The sequence below is a fragment of the Oncorhynchus tshawytscha genome, linkage group LG33 (assembly GCF_018296145.1).
Source record: "Oncorhynchus tshawytscha isolate Ot180627B linkage group LG33, Otsh_v2.0, whole genome shotgun sequence".
Lineage (NCBI taxonomy): Eukaryota > Metazoa > Chordata > Actinopteri > Salmoniformes > Salmonidae > Oncorhynchus > Oncorhynchus tshawytscha.
In genome coordinates this window covers 43412984-43433886 of record NC_056461.1, presented here as the reverse complement: position 1 = coordinate 43433886, position 20903 = coordinate 43412984, and the positions used below count along the sequence as shown (strand labels likewise).

The following is a 20903-nucleotide window of genomic DNA, read 5'->3' as shown; positions in this document are numbered from 1 at the left end:
GGTAGCAACACAACACGGTAGCAACACAACACGGTAGCAACACAACACGGTAGAAACACAACACGGTAGCAACACAACACGGTAGCAACACAACACGGTAGAAACACAACACGGTAGCAACACAACACGGTAGAAACACAACACGGTAGCAACACAACACGGTAGAAACACAACACAGTAGCAACACAACACGGTAGCAACACAACACGGTAGCAACACAACATGACAACAACATGGTAGCAACACAACATGGCAGCAACATGGTAGCAACACAACATGACAACAACATGGTAGCAACACAACATGGTAGCAGCACAACATGGTAACAACACAACATGGTAGCAACACAACATGGTGGCAGCACAACATGGTAGCAGCACAACACAACACGGTAGCAACACAACATGGTAACAACACAACATGGTAGCAACACAACATGGTAGCATCACAACACGGTAGCAACACAACACGGTAGAAACACAACACGGTAGAAACACAACATGGTAGCAGCACAACACAACACGGTAGCATCACAACACGGTAGAAACACAACACGGTAGCAACGAAACATGGTAGCATCACAACACAACATGGTAGCATCACAACACGGTAGAAACACAACATGGTAGCAGCACAGGGTACAAACATGATTGGGCACCAACAGCACAAAGGGCAGGAAGGTGGAGACAACAATACATCACACAAAGCAGCCACAACTGTCAGAGTGTCCATGATTGAGTCTTTGAGTGAAGAGATTGAGATAAAACTGTCCAGTTTGAGTGTTTGTTGCAGCTCGTTCCAGTCGCTAGCTGCAGAGAACTGAAAAGAGGAGCAACCCAGTGATGTGTGTGCTTTGGGGACCTTTAACAGAATGTGACTGGAAGAACGGGTGTTGTATGTGGAGGATGAGGGCTGCAGTAGATATCTCAGGAAGGAAGGAGTGAGGCCTAAGTAAATACAAATGCAAATACAGTCCCCACCACTACTCACAACCACATGCCCCCTGCTATTCACAACCACAGGCAGGAGCTTTCCTGCAGGAGCATTCCGGGGGGGGGACTTGGTTTGAGCACACGGAACAGGGTATGACATACTGCGTAACATCCTGCACCAAGGTGGGCCACCATTACTTCTCAGTGATGGAATGGATGGTGCGAGAAATACCAGGATGACCAGCGACGACAGCTGTGTGCCCAGGTCAACAACCAATCCATTATCCCCATGGGAACGTAGATGTGTGTGCCCAGGTCAGCAGCCGATCCTTTATCCCTGTGGGAACGTAGATGCGCACGGGAGGACAATTCCAGGGTGAGGGCTCCCTCTCTAGAACCTGCTGGATATCCACATCCCAAACAACTGGACCCACGACTGACGAGGATGGGATTATGGGTGCCTTCTGGACAGGAGTCTCTCCCGAAATGTAGATACGGGACAGGGCATCGGTCTTGATGTTCTTAGAACCTGGGCGATAGGTCAGCGTGAAGTTGAACCTGGTGAAGAATAGGGCCCACCTGGCTTGGTGTGGATTCAGTCTCCTCGCTGTCCGTATGTACTCAAGGTTCTGATGGTCGGTGAGGATGACGAATGGTTCCTTGGTGCCCTCCAGCCAGTGTCTCCACTCTAAAGCCAACTTCACTGCCAAGAGCTCCCGGTCACTGATGTCGTAATTCCTCTGTTTTGGGGGACAGTTTCTTGGAGAAGAAACCACAAGGATACAATTTTAGTGGATCCCCCCCCCCGTCTTTGTGACAAAACCGCCCCCACACCCACCTCCGATGCATTTACCTCAACCACAAAAGGTAGCATGGGATCTGGGTGTTTTAGCAAAAAGGCGGAAGTGAAATGCCCCTTGAGGAGACGAAAGGCCTCATCGGCTGCTGGAGACCAAACCAACTTACGAGGCCCACCCTTGAGGAGCGAGGTGAGAGGTGGCGAGGGCGCTCAAATTCCTGATGAAGTGGAGGTAAAAGTTGGCAAACCCCTTGATGGTGGTTGGGACTGGCCATGACCTTACCGCATCTACCTTCTTGACCTCCATCCCCACTCCCTGCGGGGTGATTTGGTAGCCCAAAAAAGGAGACAGCCCTCTGGTGGAATTGGCACTTTGCCCTGACGAACAGGTGGTTAGCCAAGAGGCGTTCCAGGACTGCTCAAATGTGAGTGACGTGATCCTCCAGGTTGGTCGAGAAGATCAGGATGTCATCGATGTACACAACCACCTGAACACCTCATTGACGAATGACTGGAACACTGACAGAGCATTGGCTAAGCCAAAGGGCATAACCAAGTACTCGTAAGGGACCAGACATTAAGCTGAACACCATCTTCCACTCATCCCCCTCCTGAATGCGAATGAGATTGTAGGCACTCCGCAGGTCCAGTTTGGTCAAGAACCGGGCCCCGCGGAGCTGCTCGATGGCTGACGGCACCAGCGGGAGAGGGTACCGATACTTCGTGGTGATGTCATTGAGTCCACCGTAATCGATACAAGGGCGTAATCCTCCTTCTTTCTTGGCCACGAAGAAGAAACCAGCAGGGGACATGAATCTGCAGATGAAACCCTGTTAGACGGACTCTTGAATGTAGTCCTCCTGGGTCTCAGCCACCGACAGAGGGTAGATGTGTCTGCGTGGAGGTGTAGCACCGGAAAACAGGTCAATGGCCACAGTCCCAGGGGCGATGAAAAGGGAGACGGGTAGCGCACGTCTTGGAGAACACCTCCCTTTGATCATGATATTCCTGTGCTGGAGGGCAACCATAGGACATTCAACCGATGTGGAACCACAGGGGACAGGACATGGTCATTCAAGTGACCAGTCGGTGATTCTCATCCTCGACCATGAAATGGTAGGGTTATGGCACTGAAGCCAAAGTAGGCCGAGGATGATCTTGTGGTGATGAAGGGGATTTTTTCCTGGTGATTGGGCTCCACGGTGAGGGTGATGGGTGTGATGGTTTCCGAATCCTAGAAGCCAACAGCTGAAGCTCACCTACCTCGCTGCGGGATGATCAAAAATGCATTTAAACAGAGCCACGAACCCCTCATAAGACTCAAGCTCCTCCTCTCTCCCAGATGACCTATAGTCTGTCTCTCTGTCTCTCTGTCTCTCTGTCTCTCTGTCTCTCTCTCTCTCTCTCTCTCTCTCTCTGTCTCTCTCTCTCTCTCTCTTTCTGTCTCTCTCTCTGTCTCTCTCTGTCTCTCTCTCTCTCTCTGTCTCTCTAATAAACAGTTAAAACCTTTACAGTAAACATCACACTCCCAAAAGTTCAAAATGAATAAAGACATCTCTCTCTCTCTCCCCTTCTCTGCAGGTTAAGTGTAGTGGCGGTGGCTGGCTGTGTGTGTGAATGTCTGTTCCCATGGCGCAGCGGGAGACAGGCAGCACCAGCCCGGTGGTCCGGCAGATAGACAAACAGTTCCTGGTCTGCAGCATCTGTCTAGACCACTACCACAACCCTAAAGTCCTGCCCTGCCTGCACACCTTCTGTGAGATGTAAGTTTACACTACACCCTAACCACTACACATACATCCTATACCCTAACCACTACCACAACCCTAAAGTAACGTAACACTACTCTAACCCTACTTATCCACGCTAACCACCCTAACCCCTAAACCCTACACTACTAAATGACTTACCGTTAGCTCAAACTGAAATCAAATCGTATTTGTCACATACACATGGTTAGCAGATGTTAATGTGAGTGTAGCGAAATGCTTGTGCTTCTAGTTCCGACAATGCAGTAATAACCAACAAGTAATCTAACAATTCCACAACTACCTAATAGATACAAATCTAAGTAAAGGAATGGAATAAGAATATATACATGTAAATATATGGATGAGAGAAGACAGAGCGGCCATAGGTAAAATACATTAAATATATTTACATATGAGATGAGTGATGTAAGATATGTAAACATGATTAAAGTGACTAGTGATCCGTTTATTAAAGTGGCCAGTGATTTCAAGTCTTTATGTTGACAGCAGCCTCTAGTGTGTTAGTGGTGGCTGTTTAACAGTCTGATGGCCTTGAGATAGAAGCTATACTTCAGTCTCTCGGTCCCAGCTCTTATGCACCTGTACTGACCTCGCCTTCTGGATGGTAGCGGTGTGAACAGGCGGTGGCTCGGGTGGTTGATGTCCTTGATGATCTTTTGTCCATCCTGTGACATCGGGTGCTGTAGGTGTTCAGTGTGGTAATCACATAGATAGATTCTAAAAGGTTCTAAAGGTCGCAAAGCTTCTAAAGATTCGACAGGTTTTAAAAGCTTCTAAAGCTTCTAGAGCTTATAAAGGTTCTAAAGCTTCTAGAGCGTCTAAAGGTTCTAAAGCTTCTAAAGGTTGTAAAGCTTCGAAAGATTTGACAGGTTTTAAAAGCTTCTAAAGCTTCTAGAGCTTCTAAAGCTTCTAAAGATTCTAGAGCTAATAAAGCTTCTAAAAGTTTGAAAGCTTCTAAATGTTCTAAAGCTTCTAGAGCTTCTAAAGGTTCTAGAGCTTTTAAAGGTTCTAAAGCTTCTAAATGTTCTAGAGCTTCTAAAGGTTCTAGAGCTTCTAAAGGTTCTAGAGCTTCTAAAGGTTCTATAGCTTCTAAAGGTTCTATAGCTTCTAAAGCTTCTAGAGCTTCTAAAGGTTTTAAATGTTATAAAAGGTTCTAAAGCTTCTAAAGGTTCTAAAGCTTCTAAAGGTTCTAAAGCTTCTAGAGCTTCTAAAAGTTCTAGAGCTTTTAAACATTCTAAAGCTTCTAAATGTTCTAGAGCTTCTAAAGGTTCTAAAAGGTTCTAGAGTGTATAGAGCTTCTAAAGGTTCTAAAGCTTCTAAAGGTTCTAAAGGTTCAACAGGTTTTAAAAGCTTCTAACGCTTCAAGAGCTTCTAAAGCTTTGACAGGTTTTAAAAAGCTTCTAAAGCTTCTCAAGGTTCTCAAGCTTCTAAAGGTTTTAAAAGGTTCTAGAGCGTATAGAGCTTCTAAAGGTTTGAAAGCTTCTAAAGTTTCTAAAGCTTCTAGAGCTTCTAAAGGTTCTAGAGCCTCTAAAGGTTCTAAATGTTTTAAAGGTCCTAAAAGGTTCTAAAGTTTCTAAAAGTTATAAAGCTTCTAAAGGTTGTAGAGCTTTTAAAGGTTCTAAAGGTTCTACATGTTTTAAAACTTATAAAGGTTCTAAAATGTTCCAAACGGTTCTAAAGGGTATTCAAGTTTGTAAGTGCATTCCTGAGTTTTAAGACCTGTCAACACCATTCAGCAATCTGAGAGACAGCTATTGTTGAAAGGTAGTCAGAGACGATTAAAATCCCTCTATCCATCTTTCTCTCTACCGCTCTCTCTATCCTTCTCTTTCACTCTCTGTCCCCCTCTCTGTCTCCCTCTCTCTCTGTCTCTGCCAACATGGCAACATAACCAACCAGGCACACGCATGCACACACACGAGGAAAACAACCAGTGGTTCAATTTCTTCCAATTCGAGTCAGTTTAAATTGACATTTCTCTGTATAGGAGTGCAACAATATTCATAAATTGAAAATAGATTGAATTTAACTGGGGATTCGACCCCAAAATGTTACTGTTTATGCATAGAGCTGGTGTCTGTAGACGTCGGTATCTTGTGTCTGTAGCTGGTGTCTGTCTGCGTCTCAGACTGCAGATCTTAGGTGTCGTTGGGCAGATGTAGTCTTCAGGATGAAAAGAGACAGGGGATGAAAGGGAGGAGAGCGAGAAATAGGTGACAGAAGGAAAGAGAAAGCAGTACTGTCCCATGAAACACTTCTCTCTCTCCCCTCTCTATATCCCGCCTCTCTCTCTCTCTCCCCTCTCTATATCCCCCTCTCTCTCTATCTCCCCTCTCTATATCCCGCCTCTCTCTCTCTCTCCCTCTCTATATCCCCCTCTCTCTCCCCTCTCTATATCCCCCTCTCTCTCTCTCTCTCTCTCTCTCCCCTCTCTATATCCCCCTCTCTCTCCCCTCTCTATATCCCCCCTCTCTCTCTCTCTCCCTCTCTATATCCCCCTCTCTCTCTCTCCTCTCTATATCCCCCTCTCTCTCGCTCTCCCCTCTCTATATCCCCCTCTCTCTCACTCTCCCCTCTCTATACCCCCCCCTCTCTCGCTCTCCCCTCTCTATACGCCCCCTCTCTCTCTCGCTCTCCCTCTCTATACCCCCCTCTCTCGCTCTCCCCTCTCTATATCCCCCCCTCTCTCTCTCTCTCTCCCCTCTCTATATCCCCCTCTCTCTCTCTCTCTCTCTCTCTCTCCCCTCTCTATATCCCCCCGTCTCTCTCGCTCTCCCCTCTCTCTCTCTCTCTCTCTCTCTCTCCCCTCTCTATATCCCCCCTCTCTCTCTCCCCTCTCTATATCCCCCTCTCTCTCTCTCCCTCTCTACATCCCCCCTCTCTCTCTCTCCCTCTCTATATCCCCTCTCTATATCCCCCTCTCTCTCTCTCCCCCTCTCTATACCACCCCTCTCTCTCTTGCTCTCCCCTCTCTATACCCCCTCTCTCTCTCTCTCTCTCCCCTCTCTATACCCCCCTCTCTCTCTCTCTCCCCTCTCTATACCCCCTCTCTCTCGCTCTCCCCTCTCTCTCTCTCCCTCTCTATATCCCCCTCTCTCTCTCTCTCTCTCCCCTCTCTATATCCCCCCTCTCTCTCTCTCTCTCCCCTCTCTATATCCCCCGTCTTGCTCTCTCTCTCTTCCCTCTCTATATCCCCCTCTCTCTCTCTCTCCCCTCTCTATTTCCCCCTCTCTCTCCCATCTCTATATCCCCCTCTCTCTCTCTCCCCTCTCTCTCTCTCCCCTCTCTATACCCCCTCTCTCTCTCCCCTCTCTATACCCCCTCTCTCTCTCCCCTCTCTATATCTCTCCCCTCTCTATATCCCCCCTCTCTCTCTCCCCTCTCTATATCCCCCTCTCTCTCTCCCTCTCTATATCCCCCTCTCTCTCTCCCCCTCTCTATATCCCCCCTCTCTCTCTCTCTCTCTCTCTCCCCCTCTCTATATCCCCCTCTCTCGCTCTCCCCTCTCTATATCCCCCCTCTCTCGCTCTCCCCTCTCTATACCCCCCTCTCTCTCGCTCTCCCCTCTCTATACCCCCTCTCTCTCTCGCTCTCCCTCTCTATACCCCCCTCTCTCGCTCTCCCCTCTCTATATCCCCCTCTCTCTCTCTCCCCTCTCTATATCCCCCTCTCTCTCTCTCCCCTCTATATCCCCCCTCTCTCTCTCTCTCCCTCTCTATATCCCCCTCTCTCTCTCTCCCCTCGCTATATCCCCCTCTCTCTCTCTCCCCTCTCATACCCCCCCTCTCTCTCTCTCTCCCTCTCTATATCCCCTCTCTATAACCCCTCTCTCTCTCTCCCCCTCTCTATACCACCCCTCTCTCTCTTGCTCTCCCTCTCTATACCCCCCCTCTCTCTCTCTCCCTCTCTATACCCCCCCTCTCTCTCTCTCCCCTCTCTATACCCCCTCTCTCTCGCTCTCCCCTCTCTATATACCCCCTCTCTATATCCCCCTCTCTCTCTCTCTCTCTCCCCTCTCTATATCCCCCTCTCTCTCTCTCTCCCCTCTCTATATCCCCCTCTCTCTCTCTCTCTCTCCCCCTCTCTATATCCCCCTCTCTCTCTCTCTCCCTCTCTATATCCCCCCGTCTCTCTCGCTCTCCCTCTCTATATACCCCCCCCTCTCTCTCTCTCTCTCTCTCCCTCTCTATATCCCCCTCTCTCTCTCCCTCTCTATATCCCCCTCTCTCTCTCTCTCTCTCTCCCTCTCTATATCCCCCCTCTCTCTCCCTCTCTATATCCCCCTCCTCTCTCTCTCCCCTCTCTATATCCCCCCTCTCTCTCTCTCTCCCTCTCTATGTCCCCCCCTCTCTCCCCTCTCTATATCCCCCCTCTCTCTCCCCTCTGTATATCCCCCCTCTCTCTCCTCTCTCTCTCTCCCCTCTCTATATCCCCCTCTCTCTCTCTATATCCCCCCCTCTCTCCCCTCTCTATATCCCCCCTCTCGCTCTCTCTCCCCTCTCTATATCCCTCTCTCCCCTCTCTATATCCCCCCTCTCGCTCTCTCTCCCCCTCTCTCTCTCCCTCTATATTCCCCCTCTCTCTCTCCCCTCTATATATCCCCCCGTCTCTCTCGCTCTCCCCTCTCTATATACCCCCTCTCTCTCTCTCTCTCTCTCTCTCTCTCTCTCTCTCTCTCCTCCCTCTCTATATCCCCCCTCTCTCTCTCCCCTCTCTATATCCACCCTCTCTCTCTCTCTCCCCTCTCTATATCCCCTCTCTCTCCCCTCTCTATATCCCCCTCCTCTCTCTCCCCTCTCTATATCCCCCCTCTCTCTCTCTCTCTCTCTCTCCCTCTCTATGTCCCCCCTCTCTCTCCCCTCTCTATATCCCCCTCTCTCTCTCCCCTCTGTATATCCCCCCTCTCTCCCTCTCTCTCTCCCTCTCTATATCCCCCCCTCTCTCTCTATATCCCCCCTCCTCTCTCCCCTCTCTATATCCCCCCTCTCTCTCTCTCCCTCTCTATATCCCCCTCTCTCTCTCCCCTCTATATATCCCCCCTCTCTCTCTCCCCTCTCTATATCCCCCCTCTCGCTCTCTCTCCCCCTCTCTCTCTCCCCTCTATATTCCCCCCTCTCTCTCTCCCCTCTATATATCCCCCTCTCTCTCTCTCTCCCCTCTCTCAGGCTCTTTTGGTATGAGTACGTAACAAATACACACACACCAAAGCAGTTGCAGAATGTTATCATTTGTAACAGAAATCTGTTCTCTCTCTCCCCTCTCTATACCCCCTCTCTCTCTCTCTCCCCCTCTCTATACCCCCCTCTCTCTCTCTGTTATGTTTGTATCTGTTGTCTCTCTCTCTCTCTCTCTCTCTCTCTCTCTCTAGTTGTTTACAGAACTACATCCCTCCAGAATCTCTGACGTTGTCGTGTCCTGTGTGTCGACAGACGTCCATCCTACCAGAGAAAGGAGTATCCGCTCTACAGAACAACTTCTTCATCACTAACCTCATGGAGGTACGGCTTCTTTCGTTGTTGTGGTCGGAGGTAGAGCCTATCTATGGTTGTTGTTGTCTGAAGTTTGATTGCGGTGTGTTATGTTGTGGGTAGGTCATAGCCTGGGTACCAGTCTAGTTCAAGAAGTTTAAATATATATAAAACAGGTCTGGATTTCAGGCTAGTTTCCCATAATGCACTACAAGAGAGTTGGGACAGGGTTTTTAGAACAGACGCCTTTATTCTTAATGTTGATGATGTAACAAAACGGGCCCCTATGACATGACCAGCTGTTAACAAGCAGAAAACAGAGTGTTGAATTTTACAGCCATTTTGATTGATTAGCATTCGGGGATAATTGCTGTCCATATCTTTAACTGTGTTGTGGTGTCTGCTTTCATTGGACAGCTTTAGTCGCACTAATGATCGGGGGGGGGCATAGTTATATATAATTAGAAGACTGCAAAATGACCGTAAGAAGCCCAAACAGATATCATATTTGACTAAAGCATAATAATGTTTAACCTTGTGATAATATACAAATGTAAATGTGTCTCTACTACGTAGATGTGTCTCTCTACTCTTTCTAATACTTGGGAACAGATTTCATAAATTAAAACCATTTGGAGCTGATTTCCTGGTATTTTTTACAGTCTTCTATGTCCAACAGTAATAAAAAATCAATTTAAAAAGTACATATAAAGATGACAAAAAAATAATTTGTGGGCCAGAATAAAACCACCCACAAGGCCGTCTGTTGGGGAATCCTGCTGAATAGTTTACTACCTAGATCTCTCGTCAAATGTATGTGTGTTCTGCATGGTAAGTAGGGTCTCATTTGAGACACGGACTTTGTTATATTATAAATATATTGAGAAGTTTTAAATGCTGTCTCAATAAATGAATCTATATAATGTTGATGTTGATTGTGTTGTGGTCAGGTCCTCCAGAGGGATCCAGAGTGTTCGAGGCTTGAAGCCTGTAGTGTCCTGGAGTCAGTTAATGCTGCTGCTGCAGGAAAACCCCTCTGCTGCCCCAACCACGAGGGCAAGGTAGGGTTCTATTACCACTTATACCCCTCTACTACCCCCTACTAACACGAATGGCCCTCTACTACCCCCTACTAACACTAATGCCCCTCTACTACCCCTACAACCACTGATACCCCTCTACTACCCCCTACTAACACTAATGCCCCTCTACTACCCCAACTACCTCAAATGCCCCTCTACTACCACTAATGCCCTCTACTACCCCAATTACCACTAATGCCCTCTACTACCTCAAATGCCCTCTACTACCCCAACTACCACTAATGCCCCTCTACTACCTCAAATGCCCTCTACTACCCCAACTACCACTAATACCCCTCTACTACCCCAACTACCACTAATGCCCTCTACTACCCCAACTACCTCAAATGCCCTCTACTACCCCAACTACCACTAATACCCCTCTACTACCCCAACTACCACTAATACCCCTCTACTACCCCAACTACCTCAAATACCACTCTACTACAACTAATACCCCTCTACTACCACTAATACCCCTCTACTACCACTAATACACCTCTACTACCACGAATATCCCTCTACTACCACTAATAACCCTCTACTACCACTAATACCCTCTACTACCACTAATATCCCTCTACTACCCCAACTACCTCAAATACCACTCTACTACCCCCAACTACCACTAATGCCCTCTACTACCCCCTACTAACACTAATACCCCTCTACTACCCCTTTACTACCTCAAATACCCCTCTACTACCACTAATACCCCTCTACTACCTCAAATACCCCTCTACTACACCCTACTAACACTAACACCCTCTACTACACCCTACTACCTCAAATGCCCTCTACTACACCCTACTACCACTAACACCCCTCTACTACCCCCAACTACCACTGATGCCCTCTACTACCCCCAACTACCACTAATGCCCTCTACTACCACTAATGCCCCTCTACTACACCTCTACTACCACTAATACCCTCTACTACCCCCAACTACCACTAATACCCCTCTACTACCTCAAATGCCCTCTACTACCCCAACTACCACTATTACCCTTCTACTACCCCAACTACCACAAATACCACTCTACTACCCCAAACTACCACTAATGCCCTCTACTACCCCCTACTAACACTAATACCCATCTACTACCCCTTTACTACCTCAAATACCCATCTACTACCCCCAACTACCACTAATACCCCTCTACTACCCCAACTACCTCAAATGCCCCTCTACTACACCCTACTACCACTGATGCCCTCTACTACCCCCAACTACCACTAATACCCCTCTACTACCACTAATACCCCTCTACTACCCCTCTACTACCACTAATGCCCTCTACTACCCCCAACTACCACTAATGCCCTCTACTACCCCCAACTACCACTAATACCCCCAACTACCACTAATAGCCCTCTACTACCCCAACTACCCCAACTACCCCTCTACTACCCCCAACTACCACTAATACCCCTCTACTACCACTAATACCCCCTACTACCACTAATACCCCTCTACTACTATTATTGACCATATCCTGTTGTTGAGAAACGTATGTGTTATGGCTTTGCAACCTCGGCCATATCGTGGATTCATAGCTAACTATCCAATAGAACTGAGAGGGTTTTCTTTAATGGAAGCTTCTCCATTGTCAAACATGTAAAGTGTGGTGTACCGCAGGGTAGCTCTCGAGGCCCTCTACTCTTTTCTATTTTTACCAATGACCTGCCACCACTGGCATTAAACAAAGCCTGCGTGTCCATGCATGCTGATGACTCAACCATATACGCATCAGCAACCACAGCTAATAAAGTCACTGAAACCTTTAACAAGGAGTTTCTGCCTGTTTTGGAGTGGGTGGTCAGTAATAAACTGGCCCTAAACATCTCTAAAACTAAGAACATTGTATTCAGTACAAATTATTCCTTAAATTCTCGACCTCAGCTGAATCTGGGAATGAATGGTGTGGCTGTTGAACAAGTTGAAGAGACTAAATTACTTGGCGTTACCTTAGATGGTAAACTGTCATGGTCAAAACATATACAGTTGAAGTCGGAAGTTTACATACACTTAGGTTGGAGTCATTAAAACTTGGTTTTCAACCACATCACAAATTTCTTGTTAGCAAACTATAGTTTTGGCAAGTCGGTTAGGACATCTACTTTGTGCAAGACACAAGTAATGTTTCCAACAATTGTTTACAGCAGATTATTTCACTTATAATGCACTGTATCACAATTCCAGTGGTCCAGAAGTTTACATACACTAAGTTGACTGTGCCTTTAAACAGCTTGGCAAATTCCAGAAAATTATGGCATGGCTTTAGAAACTTCTGATAGGCTAATTGACATCATTTGAGTCAATTGGAGGTGTACCTGTGGATGTATTTCAAGGCCTACCTTCAAACTCAGTGCCTCTTTGCTTGACATCATGGGAAAATCAAAAGAAATCAGCCAAGACCTCAGAAAAAAATTGTAGACCTCCACAAGTCTGGTTCATCCTTGGGAGCAATTTACAAACGCCTGAAATCTGTACAAACAATAGTATGCAAGTATAAACACCATGGGACCATGCAGCCATCATACCGCTCAGGAAGGAGACGCGTTCTGTCTCCTAGAGATGAATGTACTTTGGTGTGAAAAGTGCAAATCAATCCCAGAACAACAGCAAAGGACCTTGTGAAGATTCTGGAGGAAACAGGTACAAAAGTATCTATATCCACAGTAAAACAAGCCCTATATCGACATAACCTGAAAGGCCGCTCAGCAAGGAAGAAGCCACTGCCCCAACACCACCATAAAAAAGCCAGACTACGGTTTGCAACTGCACATGGGGACAAAGATCGTACTTTTTGGAAAAATGTCCTCTTGTCTGATGAAACAAAAATAGAACTGTTTGGCCATAATGACCATCGTTATATTTGGAGGAAAAAGGGGGATGCTTGCAAGCCGAAGAACACCATCCCAACCGTGAAGCACGGGGGTGGCAGCATCATGTTGTGGGGGTAGTTTGCTGTATGAGGGACTGGTGCACTTCAAATAGATGGCGTCATGAGGGAGGAAAAGTATGTGGATATATTGAAGCAACATCTCAAGACATCAGTCAGGAAGTTAAAGCTTGGTCGCAAACGGGTCTTCCAAATGGACAATGACCTCAAGCATTCTTCCAAAGTTGTGGGAAAATGGCTTAAGGACAACAAAGTCAAGGCATTGGACTGGCCATCACAAAGCCCTGACCTCATCCTATAGAAAACCTGTGGGCAGAACTGAAAAAGCGTGTGCGAGCAAGGAGGCCTACAAACCTGACTCAGTTACACCAGCTCTGTCAGGAGGAATGGGAAAAAATTCACCCAATTCATTGTGGGAATCTTGTGGAAGGCTACCCAAAATATTTGACCCAAGTTAAACAATTTAAAGGCAAGGCTACCAAATATTAATTGAGTGTATGTAAACTTCTGACCCACTGGGAATGTGATGAAAGAAATAAAAGATGAAATAAATCATTCTCTCTACTATTATTCTGACATTTCGCATTCTTCAAATAAAGTGGTGATCCTAACTGACCTAAAACAGGGGATTTTTACTAGGATTAAATGTCAGGAATTGTGAAAAACTGAGTTTAAATGTATTTGGCTAAGGTGTATGTAATCTTCCGACTTCAACTGTAGATTCAATGGTTGTAAAGATGGGGAGAGGTCTATCTGTAAAAAATACACGCTCTGCTTTTTGACACCACACTCCAAAAAGCAAGTCCTGCAGGCTCTACTTTTGTTTTATCTTGATTATTGTCCAGTCGTGTGGTTGAGTGCTGCAAGGACAGACCTAGTTTAAGCTGCTACTGGCCCAGAACAGAGCAGCGCGTATTGCTCTTTGCTGTTTTCAGAGGGCTAACATCAATACCATGCCAGTCTCTCTTGGATAAGAGTTGATGAGAGACTGACTGCACTACTTCATTAAAGTGTTTTAAATGGTTTGACATCCCAAAATGCCTCTCATTTTAACCCACCAATGGTGACGTCTTAAACTCCTAATTTAATAACCTAATTTAAAAGGTGCAGAAATCACTCTGCCATTTCCTGTTTACTAAAATTCTTATAGTTCGTCTAATTTTAGATTGTTACAAACAAGCAAGTGTAGTGTAGAGAATCATTATACCATCTAAACTGCTGTAAAGTATATAGTTTTCCATGAGGAAAACTATTGTATTTTCAGCTGCTTGAAGCCAGTGAATAAAACCGAAAGTAAAACACGCAAAAATGAAACTTAATTACAGATTTCTTGATTTATCTTAGATGAATTTGGACTATTTTGAGGAAGTGTATACTGGCTATGTTGTTGCTACGGCGTCTCAAGTCAGTTCTCCGCACCGCTCATTGTCTGTCTTTTCAGACTTCCTGGTAGTGTCACATGAGAGAAAAAAAAAATTGCTCAAATTCTGAGCATTTTTCTAGCTGAAACAAAAATGTTATGGGTGATGGTTTTGGTAGGCTATTTTACATGGGAATCAGAATGACTGTTCAGGACCTCTTAAAGTGCTTGGGATACAAATGGTGCAGTGTGGTGTTTGTCTCCCCCTGCAGGTGATGGAGTTCTACTGCGAGTCATGTGAGACCGCCATGTGTCTGGAATGTACAAAGGGAGAGCACAGAGAGCATGTGACCGTCCCTCTGAGGGATGTCCTGGAGCAGCACAAAACCCAACTGAAGACACAGCTAGACGCCATACGCAATAGGTACGCTCACTCTAACCCTGACCCTCAACTTGACCCTAACTCTAACCCTGACCCTCAACCTGACCCGAACCCTGATTTATAAGGGAAAATCCAGGATTACGACACTTGAGACTTTAAATAAATAAATAATGAGATTGGAGAACACATTGGGAGGGATCTCAGAACATTCCTCCATACAGAATCTTTCCAGATCCTTGATATCATTCAGTCTGTGCTTATGGACTGCCCTCTTTCATTCAAACCAAAGGTTTTCAAATGGGTTCAGGTCCGGGGGACAGACGGCCATTGCAAAATCTTGATTTTTGTGGCCAATTAACTCATTTCTTTGTGGATTTGTGTTCTTGGGGCTATCGTCTTGCTGGAAGATCCACTTGCGGCCAAGTGTCAGCCTCCTGGCAGAGACAACCAGGTTTATGTTTGAATTTATTTTTGTATTTAAACTTGATTTAACTACGCAAGTCAGTTAAGAACAAAATTCTTATTTACAATGACTGCCTACCCGGGCTAAACCCGGACGACGCTGGGCCAATTGGGCGCCGCCTTTATGGGACTCCCAATCACGGCCGGATGTGATACAACCTGGATGTCCTACTGGATCAAATTCATGATATCGTTGACCTTAACTCCATTGCAACCAGTTTTCCCACAGCAAAGCTGACATTCAATACTGTTGTTGATCTTCTTGCTCTGCCCTCATATTTAGACTCACATTGAAGTGTTCTACCATTTTAGTTTTAGGACAACCAGGGCTAAATGTGGAATGCACAACAATTTGACATAAATAGCTGCATCCATGAGTTGTATTGTTCAAGAGCTTGGGACTATGAGGGTCCGTCTGCATTTTTGTCACCATGTTCTCTACCTACAGCTTGTGGAAGGCTACCCGAAATGTTTGACCCAAGTTAAACAATTTAAAGGCAATGTTACCAAATACTAATTGAGTGTATGTAAACTTCTGACCAACTGGGAATGTGATGGAAGAAATAAAAGCTGAAATAAATCACTCTCCACTATTATTCTGACATTTTGCATTCTTAAAATAAAGTGGTGATCCTAACTGTCCTAAAACAAGGGATTTTTACAAGGATAAAATGTCTGAAATTGTGAAAAACTGAGTTTAAATGTACAGTAAGAGAAAAAACTATTTGATCCCCTGCTGATTTTGTACATTTGCCCACTGACAAAGATATTATCAGTCTATAATTTTAATTGTAGGTTTATTTGAACAGTGAGAGACAGAAAAACAAAACAAAAAATCCAGAAAAACGTGTTCCCTAAAGACGCCCGCAAATCAAAAATGTTATAAATTGATTTGGATTAGTACAGTATACTATATACTCAGATATCTATATACTCAGATATACCTATAAACTATATATTAAGATATACCTATATACTCAGATATACCTATATCGCAGATATACTATGTACTCAGATATCTATATACTCAGATATACCTATAAACTATATATTAAGATATACCTATATACTCAGATATACCTATATCGCAGATATACTATGTACTCAGATATCTATATACTCAGATATACCTATAAACTATATATTAAGATATACCTATATACTCAGATATACCTATATACGCAGATATACTCAGATATACCTACATACTTAGATATACATATATACTCAGATATACCTATATACTCAGATATCTATATACTCAGATATACCTATAAACTATAAATTAATATATACCTACATACTTAGATATACATATATACTCAGATATACCTCTAAACTATATATTCAGATATACCTATATACGCAGATATCCCTATAAACTATATACTCAGGTATATCTACATACTATATACTTAGATGTACCTATATACTATATACTCAGAAATACCTATATACTCAGATACACCTATATACTCAGATGTACCTATATACTCAGATGTACCTATATACTCAGATATACCTATATACTCAGATATACCTATATACTATATACTCAGAAATACCTATATACTCAGATACACCTATATACTCAGAAATACCTATATACTATATTCTCAGAAATACCTATATACTCAGATATACCTATATATTATATACTCAGATATACATATATACTATATACTCAGATATACCTACGTATATACTCAGATTTATCTATATTCTCAGATATACCTATATTCTCAGATATACCTATAAACTATATATTCAGATATACCTACAGTGGGAAGAACAAGTATTTGATACACTGCCGATTTTGCAGGTTTTCCTACTTACAAAGCATGTAGAGGTCTGTAATTTTTATCATAGGTACACTTCAACTGTGAGAGACGGAATCTAAAACAAAAATCCAGAAAATCACATTGTATGATTTTTAAGTAATTCATTTGCATTTTATTGCATGACATAAGTATTTGATACATCAGAAAAGCAGAACTTAATATTTGGTACAGAAACCTTTGTTTGCAATTACAGACATCATATGTTTCCTGTAGTTCTTGACCAGGTTTGCACACACTGCAGCAGGGATTTTGGCCCACTCCTCCATACAGACCTTCTCCAGATCCTTCAGGTTTCGGGGCTGTTGCTGGGCAATACAGACTTTCAGCTCCCTCCAAAGATTTTCTATTGGGTTCAGGTCTGGAGACTGGCTAGGCCACACCAGGACCTTGAGATGCTTCTTACGGAGCCACTCCTTAGTTGCCCTGGCTGTGTGTTTCTGGTCGTTGTCATGCTGGAAGACCCAGCCATGACGCATCTTCAATGCTCTTACTGAGGGAAGGAGGTTGTTGGCCAAGATCTCGCGATACATGGCCCCATCCATCCTCCCCTCAATACGGTGCAGTCGTCCTGTCCCCTTTGCAGAAAAGCATCCCCAAAGAATGATGTTTCCACCTCCATGCTTCACGGTTGGGATGGTGTTCTTGCGGTTGTACTCATCCTTCTTCTTCCTCCCAACACGGCGAGTGGAGTTTAGACCAAAAAGCTCTATTTTTGTCTTATCAGACCACATGACCTTCTCCCATTCCTCCTCTGGATCATCCAGATGGTCATTGGCAAACTTCAGACGGGCCTGGACATGCGCTGGCTTGAGTAGGGGGACCTTGCGTGCGCTGCAGGATTTTAATCCATGACGGCGTAGTGTGTTACTAATGGTTTTCTTTGAGACTGTGGTCCCAGCTCTCTTCAGGTCATTGCCCAGGTCCTGCCGTGAAGTTCTGGGCTGATCCCTCACCTTCCTCATGATCATTGATGCCCCACGATGTGAGATCTTGCATGGAGCCCCAGACCGAGGGTAATTGACCATCATCTTGAACTTCTTCCACTTTCTAGTAATTGCGCCAACAGTTGTTGCCCTCTCACCAAGCTGCTTGCCAATTGTCCTGTAGCCCATCCCAGCCTTGTGCAGGTCTACAATTGTATCCCTGATGTCCTTACACAGCTATCTGGTCTTGGCCATTGTGGAGATGTTGGAGTCTGTTTGATTAAGTGTGTAGACAGGTGTCTTTTATACAGGTAACGAGTTCAAACAGGTGCAGTGAATACAGGTAATGAGTGGAGAACAGGAGGGCTTCTTAAAGAAAAACTAACAGGTCTGTGAGAGCCGGAATTCTTACTGGTTGGTAGGTGATCAAATAAGTATCTCATGCAATAAAATGCAAATTATTTATTTAAAAATCACATGTGATTTTCTAGATTTTTGGCTCTCACATTTGAAGTGTACCTATGATACAAATTACAGACCTCTACATGCTTTGTAAGTAGGAAAATCTGCAAAATCGGCAGTGTATCAAATACTTGTTCTCCCTACTGTATATACTCAGATATACCTATATATGCAGATATACCTATAAACTATATACTCAGATATACTTATATACTATATACTCAGATGACCCTATATACTCAGATGTACCTATATGATCAGACATACCTATATACTCATATATAGATATATGCTCAGTTGAGGGCTGTGTCTTTACTAGCCATCAAACTCTTGCTTCATCATTTCCTCCTTTCCTCACCTCCCTATCAAAGCTGGAGGATGTCAGAGGAAGGAACATTGGATTCTCTCCAGCAATGCACTGCAGTCTCTCTCCTCTCCTCCTATCTTTCCTTCTCTCCTCTCCCTCTCTCCTCCACCTCTCTTCTCCTCCTCCTCCTCCTTCTCCCCCTCTTTTCTCCCTTCTCCTCTCCTCTTCCTCCCCTCCTTTTCTCCTCCTCTCTGCCCTCTCCTCCTCCCTCCTCTCTCTCCTCCTCCTCCTCACTCTGCTCTCCCTACTTTCTATTTTATCCTCCTCCCTTTAGACTGCCCCAGCTAACAGCAGCTATAGAGCTGGTAGGGGAGATCTCCAAGCAGCTGACAGACAGGAAGAACGAGGCAGTGACTGAGATCAGCAGTACCTTCGAGGAGCTGGAGAGGGCGCTACAGCTCAGGAAGACAGCCCTCATCAATGACCTGGAGAACATATACAGCGCAAAGCAGAAGGTCAGACACACCCCTTAAAGCTAGAAACACCCCCTTTAGGCTAGACACACACCTTCTAGGCTACAGACACACCCTCTCTGGGCCAGACACACCCACAATGGGTCAGACACACACCCTTTAGGCTAGACACACACCCTCTAGGCTACAGGCACACCCTCTCTGTTCCAGACACACCCACTATGGGTCAGACACCCCCCCTTTAGGCTACAGGCACACCTTTACTGGGCTAGACACACCCCCTGTGGGCTAGACACACCCCTTAAAGCTAGACACACACCTTCTAGGCTACAGACACACCCTCTCTGGGCCAGACACACCCACAATGGGTCAGACACACCCCCTTTAGGCTAGACACACACCCTCTAGGCTACAGACACACCCTCTCTGGGCCAGACACACCCTCTCTGGGTCAGACACACCCCCTTTAGGCTAGACACACACCCTCTAGGCTACAGACACACCCACAATGGGTCAGACACACACACTATGGGTCAGACACACCTCCTTTAGGCTAGACACACCCCTTAAAGCTAGACACACCCCTTAAAGCTAGACACACCCCTAGACACACCACTTAAAGCTAGACACACCCCTAGATACACCCCTTAAAGCTAGACCCCTTCCTTTAGATCGTTTTTTGGGCTTGACTATCTGTATTTACATGTATAAATCTGTTATTCTTTTTTTTTATTTCTGAATATATATATTTTTTATATTTTTTTTACCCCCTTTTCGTGGTATCCAATTGTTAGAAATTACTATCTTGTCTCATCGCTACAACTCCCGTACGGCTGGGGAGAGACGAAGGTCAAAAGCCACGTGTCCTCCGATACACAACCCAACCAAGCCACACTGCTTCTTAACACAGCGCGCATCCAACCGGGAAGCCAGCCGCACCAATGTGTTGGAGGAAACATTGTGCACCTGGAGACCTTGGTTAGCGTGCATTGCGCCCGGCCCGCCACAGGAGTCGCTAGTGCGCGATGAGACAAGGACATCCCTACCGGCCAAACCCTCCCTAACCCGGACGACGCTAGGCCAATTGTGCGTCGCCCCACGGACCTCCCGGTCGCAGCCGGCTGCAACAGAGCCTGGGCGCGAACCTAGAGTCTCTGGTGGCACAGCTAGCGCTGCGATGCAGTGTCCTAGACCATCTCTCCATCGTCTCTCCTCCCTGTCTCTATCTCTCCATCGTCTCTCCTCCCTGTCTCTAACCATCTCTCCATTGTCTCTCCTCCCTGTCTCTAAACATCTCTCCATCGTCTCTCCTCCCTGTCTCTAACCAGCTCTCCATCGTCTCTCCTCCCTGTCTCTAACCATCTCTCCATCGTCTCTCCTCCCTGTCTCTAACCATCTCTCCTCCCTGTCTCTAACCATCTCTCCTCCCTGTCTCTAACCATCTCTCCTCCCTGTCTCTAACCATCTCTCCATCCTCTCCTCCCTGTCTCTAACCATCTCTCCATCGTCTCTCCTCCCTGTCTCTATCTCTCCATCCTCTCCTCCCTGTCTCTAACCATCTCTCCATCCTCTCCTCCCTGTCTCTAACCATCTCTCCTCCCTGTCTCTAACCATCTCTCCATCGTCTCTCCTCCCTGTCTCTAACCATCTCTCCATCGTCTCTCCTCCCTGTCTCTAACCATCTCTCCATCGTCTCTCCTCCCTGTCTCTAACCATCTCTCCTCCCTGTCT

The 20903-nt window shown here is 45.6% G+C and overlaps 1 protein-coding gene across 1 annotated transcript in view; it reads left to right on the top strand.

The window, feature by feature from the left end:
- The window catches only part of LOC112231457 (tripartite motif-containing protein 3-like), a 66472-nt gene that overhangs the window by 19714 nt on the left and 25855 nt on the right, over window positions 1–20903 (top strand). The window contains exons 2-6 of the mRNA XM_042311235.1: window positions 3313–3494; window positions 8872–9001; window positions 9922–10032; window positions 14595–14746; window positions 19034–19214. Of these exons, the coding sequence (XP_042167169.1) occupies window positions 3349–3494; window positions 8872–9001; window positions 9922–10032; window positions 14595–14746; window positions 19034–19214 (720 nt within the window). The 5' untranslated portion in view covers window positions 3313–3348. The remainder of the gene's footprint in view (window positions 1–3312; window positions 3495–8871; window positions 9002–9921; window positions 10033–14594; window positions 14747–19033; window positions 19215–20903) is intronic.